The sequence below is a fragment of the Copidosoma floridanum genome, unplaced genomic scaffold (genome assembly GCF_036245765.1).
Source record: "Copidosoma floridanum isolate Cflo_tuat_1 unplaced genomic scaffold, Cflo_Japanese_pri ptg000008l, whole genome shotgun sequence".
Lineage (NCBI taxonomy): Eukaryota > Metazoa > Arthropoda > Insecta > Hymenoptera > Encyrtidae > Copidosoma > Copidosoma floridanum.
In genome coordinates this window covers 4,217,395-4,232,590 of record NW_028321885.1, presented here as the reverse complement: position 1 = coordinate 4,232,590, position 15,196 = coordinate 4,217,395, and the positions used below count along the sequence as shown (strand labels likewise).

General features: G+C 30.9%; 1 protein-coding gene across 1 annotated transcript in view; it reads right to left on the bottom strand.

Moving 5' to 3' along the window:
* The window catches only part of LOC106639004 (sphingomyelin phosphodiesterase), a 657,347-nt gene extending 644,740 nt beyond the window's left edge, over nucleotides 1-12,607 (bottom strand). The window contains exons 1-2 of the mRNA XM_089589283.1: nucleotides 12,563-12,607; nucleotides 11,761-12,057 (exon numbers count right to left, since the gene is read on the bottom strand). Coding sequence (XP_089445409.1) covers nucleotides 11,761-12,057; nucleotides 12,563-12,607 — 342 coding nt within the window. The remainder of the gene's footprint in view (nucleotides 1-11,760; nucleotides 12,058-12,562) is intronic.
* Nucleotides 12,608-15,196: the final 2,589 nt, after the last annotated feature.

Here is a 15,196-nt window from a genome sequence, read left to right as displayed (position 1 = left end):
TAGGCTGCAGGGTCACATGGGCTAGAGGTTTGGGCTGACACAATCCATACACTTGCTTATTTTTTGATGACATGGTTGTTGTTTTCTCTAATAAGTAAATCACTTTAAATTCTGTTTTCTTTAAGTCTATAAGTCTTTGACAGTCAGTTTTTATTTGTACAATTTTTTTGTTAGGTGCTTCTAAAACTAATCTTACAATGTTTGTTGGACGCTGTACTCGTACAAAACTCTTTTTTGTAAGATGGATATTAGTACAGTAACAATTTCTTAAGTGTGGTCCAAATTGTTTAGTCTTGTAAGAACTTTTTTAGATATTAACCTTACAAATTAAAATTGGCACCCCTGCATTTTGTGTTAAGAAAGTACCAGAATAATTCATGATGCTTACACCATACTTAATTATAAAAGATCAGAGTAATGTTGATTTGTTTATGTTGTGAAATCTAATTTTATAAGAATTTAGGGTTAAAATAGAAAAAAAAGGTTTTTTTACGTATTTTAATCTTATTATCCTTAACAAGATCTTTATTAAATTTTGATCTAGCCATATTGTAACATTGAGGGCAAAACTTTTTTTTTAAATGATCAATTGTTTTGTGACGTCATACTTAACGTAAGACTTAGTGCATGTAGCTAAAGATCTACATAAGTGGTTACAAAGTCTAAGTGTCAAAAAATTTTTATTTATAAATGTACAAAATTGATTAATAAGGAGGGAAATTAAAATTTTAATTTGGGATGTCCTACAGTAACCTATGATCTTGTTTTCTTTTTTTTTGTTCTTTTCAACTATCTAGAAGTTAGTAAGAGACAATTTGTTCTTTTTGAAAAAATCTCAGGCTTCACGCTTATTTGAAGGTATTATGAGAAATCTGTAGGAGTAAAAATGAAATTGTGCTTCTAATGTTATAAGACTCTAAATGTGTTATCATTTGTAAATGTGTTACAGGCTTTGTTAACTGATTGTCGTATTACAACGATACGAAGCTTAAAACAGTTATGTCTTTATGGTATAAGGTATAATGTCAACTGTTTTCTTTAATTTATCAGTTTTCATATCAATACTTTTTAATTATAAGCAAATACTTATGTAGCATTGGAGAGGCACATTAGTTATTCTGAAGTCCTAATCCACACTCTTTTACAGTTATGTTACTAAGAAAATGGGCGTGACGGTAGTCATTAATACGTATATTAGTTTAATAATGTTTTAGAATGTTAATTATTTTAGTCGTAAGAATGATGATCAAAATATTATAAAATTGTTGTTATTTTTACAATTTTTTAATAGTTTTATGTATTTTTTTCGATGAGCTTCCAGTTTTCTAACCTCCAATTCTATGAGCTTGTTATGCGCCAAAGTGAATCAATAATTAAAGATCTTTATCCTTAAAAAAATGAGTAACGAAAGTGGATTTTGTATGTTACTTTTCCTTTGCCCCGCTTCACTTGACACACAGCCCCACGCCAGTCTGGTCTCCCTCACACCACGACACGCCAAGTTTCAGTACATTTTATTTTTTATTCTTTAACAAATCTCTCCCCCCCAAAAAAAAACGCTTTTTTCGAGACGTGAGCCTACGATCTTTAAGCACTGTAACTGAGGCCCCTGCCCACTCTCCCACGAGCAGTCAAAATATAAGAAATTCGAATACTTTTTTACATGGTATGGTTCGTAACTTATTTTTAATTTGAATTTTTACCTACTGCTCATTCGTTTATTTGGTTCAATATATAAATCAATTAATGATTTAATAAGCTAGTTTTTGAGCTAAACAATGTTTGCAAGCATTTTTGCAATACAGATACACTTACATACACGCTTTTACGCATACTTGTTCGCTTTTCTCTTGCGTGATAAAAAAAATCTGTTTACTGATAAAGAAGTTAAATAGGTCAATCTAAAATAATTGTTCTTAAAGAAATGTGGTGATTGCTGCAATTAATATAAATGCAACTTTACTTGATTTTCCTATAAGGTCACATGTCAGATTGCGATTTAAAAAAATTAAACATCTGAAAAAAAGTACAGTTAAATGATCTGCAATTTTTTAAAATTTCGTATGCCTTTTTAGATAATCTTTTAATGCTGAAATAATATCTGTTAAGACTAAAGATGAATAAAGAGCTTGTTAACGCCAATGCAACTATGCCAGACGACGTCTTAGCACTGATCAGGGTGACCTGCCGTGGCCAGATATCTAACTGAGAACATGTTTTTTGAGAGTGTGAGAATTGTATCGAAAAGCGTGCACCTATGAAGAGAGGAGTGGATTGGCGTGGAAATGAGAATATAGCAACACATTCTTGAGATACGTGGGAGATATTCACTGAATGCGTGCCTATGAGAAGGGAAGTGAAAATGTCAATTTTAGCTATATTAGCTGAGTGCACAGCCAAAGCAAGTGACAATACGAGTTTCTCTCTATTTTAACTGTAATCAAGTGTATGTTTAATATTAAACTGACTTTTAATCTCGCTTTCTCTTCAAAATGATCCATTGATCTTTTTCACTTAAATCGTAAAACTAAACGCTTATAATTGCTTACAGACCTTTGATTTTAAGACATTTTTTTTTTTTTTTTTTTCATACTTTTAACACTTTTTTTTAAGTGCAGTTTCTTACATTAGTCTGTACACAGCCACGTTAGTTGAAATGCGTTACAGAAAAAACTTAGCCATCCACCCTGTGGTCTAAGTCATCTTCTCACTCTCCTTTCTTACACACTCTCCCGCTCCATCTCTATGTCTCTCGTAGCATGTGCCACTTTACTGTCTACCACTTCATCTTTCTCTCTCTCTCTCTCTTTCACTTTCTCTCTCTCTCTCTGGCATGTACGTCACGCGCTACCAGGGAAGCAGGTATGCAGGGGAAGGTATTCCCCTCACGCTGCTGTTACTACTACTACTATTACTACACGCGCGCGCACACACATGCACACGCAAAAAAAGAGAAAGGGAGAAACACATGCATATGAGGTATGTATGTTTTAAGGCTATGGCTAGGCCGATGCGTTTGATCAAGCTGAGGTATAGATACGGAGAAAGAGATAGGAAGATGAAAACAACAGCTGTACCTATACTAGAAGCCAAGTATAGGTATGTACATTGTTAACATATATACGTATTGTATGTCCCGGTCTGTACAGGAATTTCGGTGGATCAGAGCCTTGCTTTGCTGTTGTGTACTGTTTGTATACAGAAAAGTTTAATAGTGCTTTATCTTTCCGAAGTCTTCAAAAAAACAAAGTAGAAATCGTCTTTTTTATTGTGATTTTTATTTTTATTCTTTTTCTTTAAGGGTTAGAATGTCATATTATTCATATGTAATACTTTATGTACGTTTTTTAACAGACATTTGTACATATCAAAAAATAAAGAAAAAAAACGCTGTATTTTAAAAGAATAGCAGCATTAGCTGAAAATAAGAATTTTTACCGGCCTCGTATAGGAAAGCTACATGATCGAGATGCTCAAATTTAGAGCAGTTGGGCTATGCACAAATAACCTTAACCGTTTCTTTCTTTGGCTGTATGTTGAGAAAAACAAGTAAGAAAAATTTTTTTTTCTATGCTGCGTTTAAACAGTTAATAAAGACATTTCCATAATCTTCGAAAAATTTTTGTGACAACTTAACTTCTCAAAACTAAAAAACAGTTATTTCTCGAAAAACAAGCTAGTTACACCCAAAACAATAATTGTTATGGGTTTTCACAAGTAAAACTACATGGTCAACGCACACAGTTGTAAAGGAGCTAGATTTTGCACAACTATAACCTTAATTTTCTTGTTTTTCGACTGTAATTTGAAAAAATAGGTCAAAAAATAAAGTTGCATTCAGTATAGCATGTTTCAAACATTAATACAGATGATAAAAGAATCTTTAAAGAATTTTTGTTACAACAGAACCTCCTAAAACTAGAAAAATAGTGAAAGGGAAGCCAGATAAGCAAAAAATAATTCCACGTATGGGAAATAATTATATAAGGTACAAAAATAAATGTTACAGGGATTCAAACAAGCAATTGTAATATTAAAATAAAATAAAATTAGTCATATCTCAAAGGCAAAGCTACATTCTTTTTATCGTAGCTATAAATTAAATTATTTTTCATTTTCTACTATGTATTATAGAAAAAAATGTTATGTTATCAAAGCCATATTCTTATAAATGATTTTAAGATCAGTTGAAATCAGTTATAAGCACGGGTAAATTTCAAATTTTAATTATGAATAGTTATAAGCAATGAATGAAATAAGAAATTGTAACCTTACAATAAATAATAACTATACATATATTGTTTTTCTTAATCTTAACTAGATAGAGTAGATTATTTTACTTTTGTATAAGCCAAACATTAAAAATATTTTTATATGTCGGATATGATGATTCCAACAATTAATTGTACATATATATAATGTGATATTTAATACATGGAAAGTCATTTTAAATAAAAACACAATTGTTGTCGTAACTGGACACAAGTACTTTTTTTCTGAAACAGCATGGTACAATTTTTCGTTTCGTTCTGCATTACAGGACCTACAACTTGTAAATGTATTAATACATATATCATAACAAACACAGATGTACTAGGAATGCGTGATTTATGTATAACATAAGTATTATTATTTGTATTTTATGCATGCACGTGCTCAAATACGTAATATTAATAAAATTTTTGGTATTTTAATATTGATATCAGATTCCTAAGGACCTATTAAAATTAGATCTAATCTTATTTTCTTCGTTTCTGTTATACCAAGTTTAATAACATTTGAGTTCGGAGTTTTACTTCTACCAGGGGGTCCCAAGGCCCACACCTGTTTTTTTTAAATTCAATTAAATTTAAAAAAAATATTTAGCATTATTAAAAATGTCAATTTAGCTATAACCACGACACTACTTATTGTTATTCTAATGATCATGAACTGAAAGACAAACTCCAGAGGTTACCTATAAAAATATGTAACTTTGAGATCCATCTCGTTCAAAGTTCAGATAGCTAAGATGGTTAAAAAGGTTTGAAAAAAAAATTTTTAAAATAGAATTGTGCCAAAAAATGTATGCTATATTGAAGCATATCAGGACGGGACATAAATTTTTGTAGACTTTTTCACAGGGGATATTTTCGAAAAAATGATTATAAAACATTGACAGTTTAATACGGTCTCTTACGAGAGAACAATGTTAAGTTGCCTTTTAATTAAAAATAAGTGTACATTATAAATATGTTAAATTAAAAAAAAATGTTTTAACAATAACCTTAGTACAAAAGGAAGATGCCAAAAGAAAACAAGAAAATCACGATTTTCTAGGCATTTGTCGAAAATATAATCAATAACAGTCGTATACTTTCAAGTTTGTGGAGTGCAAAAGGAGGTGCACGGTAAAGGGGTCACATCTTCGCGGGCAAGGACGACTTCCGGTTCCTCGTCTCTCTGAATAATACTCCCAAACCACTTTGAGGTTTAGGCCATGGCTTAAATTGTTCTAGTAACTTAAGATCGATTTCTTTCATCAACAGATTTTTTTTTTTCTTTGATGCAATTTATCATTATAGTTTGATTTGTATTATTTATGTTTTAAATAAATTTATAAATCGTGTTGCAAATGTTCTTCTTTGATACGTCAAAATAAACAGGTATTAATTTTTCATTCTATTGAACAGTTAGTTTAGACGATACTTCTTGTTCACAGGGCCGTTTCGTTATTCAATAATAATAAAATAATTTCTCAATATATAAGTATGATTCATATATATTTAAACTTCCAAGAGAATATAAAAATCCAACGTGAGAGAAAAAGTGTGAGGTCACAAGACTATTTACACAAAACTTCCTAAACATTTATTTTCCGTCTTATGCTATTTAAATTTTTTAGATAGAGCAGCTATACTTTTTACTTTGATTTAATGTACGAGTCCAATTTCAATTATAAAATGACGGTTCTAGAAAAAAGTTAAAATTAGTGTCAATATAAAAACTAAATACCTTTGAAAATTATGAAATAAAAGTCTGACCAGTTATAAATAACAGATCTTACGGATTGAAATTGATTTCCTAATGAAAAGTTCTATTTATGCGTATACAATTATTAATAAGATAAGCTCAGCTTAGCTCCATTGTTGGTCTGCATCATCAAGGCAAATTATCAGCGTTTATCTACTGTGAGTTTCTGCATGTTAAAATTTTTATCAGTAACAACATTCAATAAACACTTTAGAAAACATCTTTGTAAGAATTTACAATCGTTTCAAATCCTTAATATCGTATACAACTTAGTTCTAATTTTAGACTGCAAAAAAATAATAAAACAGCATTTTGATCAATAATTAAATATAATAATTTGACAAGTTCTGAAAGCATAAGGAGTATTATAAGATATTTTGTTTATCTGTCCATGAAAAAAGGAAGAACTTACAACTTATTGTGTTGATGCAGAATAATAAAGATATTTTTCTAACTACTCATTAGCAGCGGTATTTTTCGTAAAAACGTTTTTTAAACGATTTTAATCAAATCTTGATAAGAGTGTTATTATAATTAAAAATTTTTTATTATTGTATAGAAAATAAAGATAGAATTTATCGGAAAGCATACGTCTCCCAAGTGGTACTAAAGGTCGACCAAAAAAATTGAAAAGGCTTAATAGCACTAAAGGAGGGAGACTCACAAGACCTTTGAAAGACGGGCTCAAGACAGTGCATTACAAGCAAGCTAATGAAATCATTTTCTTAGCTGAAAAGAATCTTAAATTATTATAAACAGCAGTTTTTGTGTAAAAAAAGAGAGAGAAAAAAAAACAAGAAATGAAGAGATTCAAGGAAATGTTGATGAACGCGTACATACAAAAAAAACTGCGTCAGAATTTTATTTGGAATCAAGTTATTTAGCAGAACAATCGAGATTTTTGCGCAAAGACTGGATTTCTCCAAATTGTAACGTATACCCATCTTACAGTAAGATCAAAAAAGTTATGAATGAAATTTTACCGGAGAAGTACCCTGTTTCTGTGGTCAAAGTTCCAGTACCTTTGCAAAACATGCTAGATAAAAATGGATATGGTGGATTCAGATCCTTTGATCAACATACGATTAGCTGCAACGATAGGATTAGATAGCTTTTCGAGTCATACTATTCCACATCAAAAGTGTAAGTATCGTGACAACGAGAGTTATCAGAGTGACGCTTTCAACATTCTTAAGAATTTATTTTTTATTTAAGCTATTTTTTAGAAACTAGAAGTCCGATTGCATACAAATGCAAGTTGTGGCAGCTCATAAAAACTCTTCTCTTCTCCATAATTTTTTCACTTAAAAAAAACCAAATATGCAATAGTCAGTACTGAAAGAAAATCTTGTGTCCAATATATTCAAACTGTTTCTTGTTTAAATGAGCTATAGTATTTATCAACTATCCCATGGTTTGTGATCTTCTAGTTTTTATAAAAGATTCTTTGAAGACATAATGCTTTGTGATTTTTCTTTTGAGGTTCGAGAAGGTCTAATATGTATTTATATAGGATATAAGAGACCCTCAATATTTTTTACAGACGAGTTTCAAAAAAGAAGAAAGCCAGTGATAGACATAATCTACGAAAAATTTAGCGTTAGAGTGGACCAGGTAAAACAAGGCTGAGGTACCAGTAATACTGGGAATATTGCTAGGTAATGTTTTAGCGATGTAGAAAAGTTTGTTAAAACCATGAGAATAAATACGCAACTAGTTGAAAATGTAGCCCTCGTATCATAGCTATTTAAATGTAGAGAAGAATTGACTTTGGTTAAAACAAAACAATTATGTTGGGAAACATATTTGTTACATTACAAAAAATACCCACGGGTGAGAATGAGCTCTAGTCCTTATAAGCTATTAGCACATGATTGTTGAATTGCTAAACGATTATCACTACCGCAAGGTTACTACGACGAGGACTTGCAAGAATCCTCTCACAAAGGACACAGAAAAAAATTTATAAGACATTCAAGACAGAACAGTAGAGAAGCACATACTACTGATACATTTCGTAATGCAATGTAACTTAACGATTCCTTAATATCACTATTATATATATATGTAAACGTCTAAAGAAGCAAAAAGTAGCTGTTTCATCACAAGTTATGCAGAAATACACATTAGCTACGTAAGTATCATTTATAGTTACCGTCAATCAATATAACAGGAAGTTGAAACAATAAAAATTTAAGTCAATTGTACATGAATACGTTTTCAGACGTCATTGTGACATTTTCGCTGAAGAAGAGACCTTAAAGAACAAAAACAAAGTTAAAGGGCAAACAAGGAACGATTGCATTAAGAATGAAAAATATGATGAAGATGACGATAATCACAAAAATGACATTGACTATAATGATAATACTGGCTTTGCTCAAAATATTATAGATTAAGGCAGTTATGATGAGTGTAATGACAATAGTGACTATGGAAAAAGTAATAGTGACGATGATGATGACTATGATGAATAATAGTAATATCAATAAAAATCTAGATAAAAAGCCTGTAGATTTTAATGCACACACTTATAATAGGCATATCAAACACTTTATATATTATACCATATTGTAGGTGATACCTTATCTATTCGAATAGATGCTATACATTTTTCTTGTTGTAAAGCATAAGAACCAATTTTCTACTTAGTTATCGATTCCGTTCGTATTAAAGCTTAGAGCTACTTGTTATTTAATTTTCTATTACTGCGCTTCAAACACATTTCAGATGAGATGAGAAAATCTGCTTTAAAAAAATAATGGCATTACATAAATGGAGTACTATTTGACAGATAATTGATTCTATATCCAATGGTTTTCAAAGGCCTTTATGTACTTATAGTTATAACTAAGGATCGCTTTTAAATTCTGTTGAAAAAAGTTTTTCATGTCATACGTGGTCAAATCGTAAGCAGAAATAACATTAAATTTAAGCATAACAGTATATTCTAGCTATTTATCTGCATTCGTCGTAATCTGTAAATGTATAGTCAATACTATACGTAACTAAACGAAAACTTTTGTTTGATGATGTAAAAACAAAAATGTCTATCTTTGTGTGTACAGATTTTAGTATGTAGTTTTGTAATATGTTCTAGTTAGATACTGTTTTAACTAATCACAAGTATTCCTATAGCTTATCATGTTTATCATACATAAATAGTAATAAAGTCTTGTAGAAATCAAAGCACAAGTATGCCCTATCTTTTAAACAAACTAATTTTAATATACCATGTTACGACAAGAAGCTTGCATATTTCATTTTATGCACCGTTCTTTACTATTAAGAATGATCGTTCTATCTCTACAAAGTATGCTATAATTTTTTATATCTTTAACAACTAAAATACATTTTTAATATCAGTATGATAAAGAAATCTTTTTTAACTAATTTCTTGCTCTTAGAATTACGTGGGTGTTCAAAGATTTATCAAGTTTGGAAAAATAGACATTTTTTTTCGGAAAAAACTTTTTGAACAATAACATGAGAGAGACATTTTGTAATTACCTTCTGAAAATGTGGCTACCTGCTTATTATAGCTGTTTTGAATTTTTACAATTATTTATGTAGCTTTGTAAGGAACAGTCAAGAAATACAAAATGTTTTTATAAACCTAATTTATATGGCAATCTTTTTCACTCTAAGGAAAAGAAAAACAATGTTTTCAGGTAAAAAAATACGTGTATACATTCATAATTCTTTTCTGAAGAACAATAGTCTTCATCGATATTAAGAAAGACACATTTTTCACTTAAAATTAAGTGTTTAATGGAATCATTTTTTTTAAATTAGAAATATAGTGACTTTTTAAAAAGTTGGGCACCATATTAGAGTTGCTGTTGCTAATTTTTAAAGATCTGATTGCACGTTCGTAATTAATAGCCCAGAAAAACTAAAAGTCTATAGGAACTTTATTTATATGATAGATTCTTCCTTTTACACACAAAAAAACGTACATTTTCTCAAGTTGACAATAATAATGAGACATTTAAAATTTTTTCTCGAAAACAATGATTTCTATTAAAATTTCCCAAATACACTTTCTTTTATATGAAATATGAAATCAGTGTAGGATGCACAAAGTTAACTTAAATTATTGGATGATTTGACCACAGTGTACAATCTCCTACTGACCAGCCTATGTATTGTTTATACCGTAAAGTGCCATAACATATTATTCAAAATCGTTATAATTTGTTTATTTATTTTTATAATAGTTTTCTTTGCCATATAAATTAATAAAAGTAGGACTTTATACCTAAGCCCCTACTATATACTGGTTTTTTAAATTTTATTTAAAAAACTAAAACGGCTTGGGTTGTATCAGTCACCGTTTTATTTTGCTTACTTTAAATAAGCGATATATAAATATACTAAATAAATGCATTTTTTTTAGATCTTGTGCACAGAAATAAAGTAGTTTCAAAAGCTCTTCATTGGAAACTTCTGATGCATGTTTGTTTATTCTAATTCAAACTCAATAATATCAGGAAATTCATCTGGGTGTACTTCAAATAAGGGATTGCTTGATGTGCCCATGCTGTGTAGGAAACATCAAAATCTGAAAACTATGAAGCATTTAAACAATACCAATTTTTTAAAGTAAAAACTTCTTTAGGTGCGTAAGATGATTTTCGATGAGAAAAGAATCTTGGTTTTGCGTCAGATTGCTCTCAGTTAAAAGCAAGGCGATCCCTGCAGGGAGTCGTGTGTAAAAACAAGAGAATGAAATGTTGGTGGAGAGGAGAGGAGAGGAAAAGCCCGCTCTGTATTGGTTGGCAGTAGAGAAGGAGAGAGCAGCTTGGAGGCACAGTGGAGTGCGGCAGGGTATGGTAGTATGGGTACACTATGGCCTAAGAATTCTTTCGCTCTCTCCTTGTCTAACGGCAGCCACTGCATAGTGAATGATAAAAGCCTACATTGGACGTAAACTGTCTAAGCTCTTCAGTTAATTTTTTCTCACTCCTTAGTATCTGTTACAGTAAAATTCGAAACGAATATTTCCATGACGAATCACATAGTTTTCAGAATTTCGAACTTAAGGAATACCTTTATCATCGTGTAATAAACTTTATAATTGATTATTCAAAATATACGTAATCAAGGAGATATGCAAGTTATGATATGCATTATCACGACCCACATAATTAAAAAAAATGCCCTAATTTAAAATTACTTATTTCAAAAACAGTCAATAATTTGGAGAGCTACTAATTTATTTCAGAACGTAAGTAAAAAAATAATTCATAGTCTTAAGTTTTCACTTCTGTCAGTAGTCCCATGACTGCCCACTGTTTATCTTTTATTTTTAAGATAACTAAGCAACATTTACGAATAAAGCATTTTTAAATAAATGCTTTTATTTAGAGCTATTAAATTGTTTTTTTTAACAGCATTCCTAATAAAAAAAAAAATAGAAAAGATCTCAACTCCTAGTTAACGTGACACTTTCTTAGTTGTAAAAAAGACTGACATAGTAAGATTTAAGTTCTTGGCAAAGACACATTTACTTTTTTATATCCTTATTATATAAAATAACAGTAGTCCCTAACCATTAAATAAAACTTAGTTCGTTCGAAGTCATAAATTTAGACACTTACAAAGACTTAAATTTTCAATATAATAGTGGTTATTACTCTGTACTATTTTAATTATTTCTTAAAGTTAATGGCTAAAAATCAATGATATAATATAAAGTTAACAACATGAATCACAGCTTTAAATTATATTTCATAAAAAACTCACCCCCATGAGCAACGTTAAACCATGGCAGACTCTTTGACTTTGAATCTTCAATGATACGCAAAATTGAAATATGCTGTTTACTATAGCTTCTTCACTTTTTCCAGTCTTAATAAAGTGTTGTAATAAGCCAGCACCAACCTTGCATGCAGTACATGAAACTTTTGACATTACTGATGTTTCAACCTCGTTCATAACTTGTTTTACATCAAACAATTTCATAGCTTTATCGACAAAATTTGATAGGCGACTGTTTGATTGCATTTGTTCTACGTTCCACAGCAAACGTGATTTATCTACCTACAAATTAATTTCGTTAATAAAACAATAGCTAATAAAAATTTAACGTCAGCATTAAAATAGTGTTTTTGTACGGTATAATCTAAGCCTGGTTATTATTATCAATATTATTAATAATGTTATGCTTATTATTACTATTATTATTCTAACTATTGTGATTATTATTATTATTACTATAGTTATCAATTTTATTACAATTACAACATTTGATACATTCTTTGATTTGTATTAACACTTTTATATGGTGGCTGCAAAAATACTATGAAATATTGTCTGACATAAAATTTGAATTTTTTTTTTTGAGATTGGCCCAATACATTTAACCACTTCTTTTACTTTATTTTATATTTAAAAGATAGACTTATATTTTAAGCTATTTTAGTAACAATGGATACAGAAAAACAGTTTTCTTATGTTTAATTGTAAGGTAGGAAAATAGGATTAGACCAAAAAGAAGAAGCATAGAATCAGAGAGAGGGAGAGAGAGAGAGTCGTCGAAGCCAACCTTGTTCGAGTCATCGTGACGATCTGGACGAGCTACATGTAGCATTGAGTGCAGGAAGTAACGAGGATTGTGGGGAGGTAAAAGTACGTGGACTTGTGCACTGGGTCGTATACTGGGGCAAGTGGTTAGGACGATCCGAATGAATGAGTCTCGGTGTGCAGGCGTGTGAGGGTAGAAATAGAGAGAAAGCAGAGAGACGTGTGGGTCGGTGTGTGTAAGTGTATAATAGATTGCGTGGGGACTAGTCAAGGTGTCAGCGGAATTCTTAAGGTGGTGAGACGTGCGCGGAGATATAGTAATAGGTACGAGGTGTGTAGGAGATCGTGTGTGTTCGTGTGTGTGTAGTATAAGTGCAGGCCTCCGAGACTGAGCTCAGGACGAGTTTCACAGTGAGGACGACCCATATCGCTACAGAGATACATTAAGATATTTACCTCGCAGATTATGTGCCTATACTGATAGACAAAAGAGTGAGAGAGAGAGAGAGGGAGAGGGAGAGTGAGGGAGTGCTGAGAGTGTAGTTAGTTGTGGAATAAATATCGTGGATGCGCTGCTAAAAATATAAACCGTGATTCGTGTAGAATTTGGGTAGCTTAGTGTCCCCATTTGTCTCCTTTTAATTTTTTTTCAGGAGTGTCTGGTGTTTCTTAGCCAGACACCTGTGGCAGACCCCCCGGAGGAAAGAAGTCCAAAGTGTAGGGATAGGGTAAGTGACGTACAAGAGAGAGTTTTGTGAGGGGATATCAGGACGGCCCTTATGGCTGAAAAATCCCCGTCACAAACTTAATCCTAGCCAGATTTGCATTTGATAATAAACCTATTCAGTATGTTTTTGAGTACTGGAGCCGCAGGTGATACATTTGATACAAGTAATTTTTTTTTTAACTTTTATAGATGAACAAAATATTTTGTATCTTAGTTTGTGTAAAGAAGTTCTTTTTCCATGTGCACCGTAAAGTTTGATGGTTACTTTTTCATATAAAACGTTAATATTTGGATTTGGCTTATGAAATACAGTGATCCAATTTTTTAAATTTTGATTTGTATGTAATAATGATATGATACTCGTTTTACCTTTATTATATATACAACGAGTCGAATAGCATCCAGCAAATGCATGCGCAAATAATATGTATTTTCCCAAATATCTATAATCATAAGATAAATATACAGCATTTCGTCATTTATTAGGCAAGAATTTATAAAAATACAAATTACGTTTACCATATAACTTTGTTGTAAATAAGATCAGTAAATCAATATCGTTACCACCTATGACAATGCTTTTTTAAGTATTGTCATTGAATTCAATTGCTCTATTAACTATTAACGTATCAGCATCTACGTTTGCTATTACCACATCAATGTTATATTTTTTCAAATATTTTGCTAGTAAATCCACAAAATTTTCATTATTTTTGTTATGTAAAAGAAATTAGGTTCTATTGATTGTAATCATTTTATTTTTAGATATTTTCATGCCTGCTCCAATACTGTTTTCTGATTTACAATATCTTTAATAAGATTTTACTTTGAAATTTTCGTCACTATAACCATCAAAAATAACAGTTACATTTGTACCAAAATGTGCTATGATATGCGAGAAATATAACTGGAAAACTACACATAGTTTTAACTGTGAGGCCAAACTACGGCATGCAATAACCGACCCCCATCTATCACGTAGTGAACCCAATCTATTTTTAACAACTGGAAGTCGTTACAAGGCTTAAACAATTTATATAATTTTGATTTGGGTGTTCACTTCATTAATCCTTTTTATGAAATGAACTGAGTGGGTATGAAGTAAGCTCATATGCAAAAGCTTTATCCGCTTTATTAGAATTTTCACTGAAGACTGTACACATTCGTTAAAATATTAAGAAAATATCTATGGTACATATTTCATAATTTTTTTCAATATATAAATCAGTAGCTGCACTTGCTTAATTTTTTACTTCATAAAATAACGCACGAAAATATTTTCAAAATTTTTTTCAACCATGCTCTCCATTCTAGATATTCCTTCTTCTAATGTGCGGTGACAGTCAATACTTGGTACTGCAATGATTCTGGTAGAAAGTGATACTAACAGGTTTGATTTTGAGCTACCAAACGGGTTATGATTTTGAAGCCAGGTAACAAATTCCTTCATGTCATCGTTGTCTCTTTTTATTCGGCTATGAGAATGATCAATATGCTGTTAACTAGTTCTTAACGTTATTTTATAATTATTTTCTAAGCATTTCATAACATTTAATGCTGATGGCATAGCAAATAAATATCGTGCCACAACGCTCGGAGTAACATAGCGACCGTGTTTCAAATCTGTACCAAAAAGTCTATTTAACTTTTGCTCAATTACCGTGTTGCTTCACACCAGATCACGATTTATCTGACCTACGAATAGTAAAATAACCATCTTTGCTATAGCGATCGAATTCTACAGGATTCATCGCAGTTTCGAAGTTTTCCTTATCTTGAAGATATATTTGAGCACTTTTCGCGTAAGAAAAATGCCTACTTACATAAAAAAACGGTAACATATCTTATACGCTTTGTAAATGTAATTTCCAATCGCCTAAGCGTTCTGCTTCAATAAACTGTAATGCTACTGTAATACATTTAAAATAC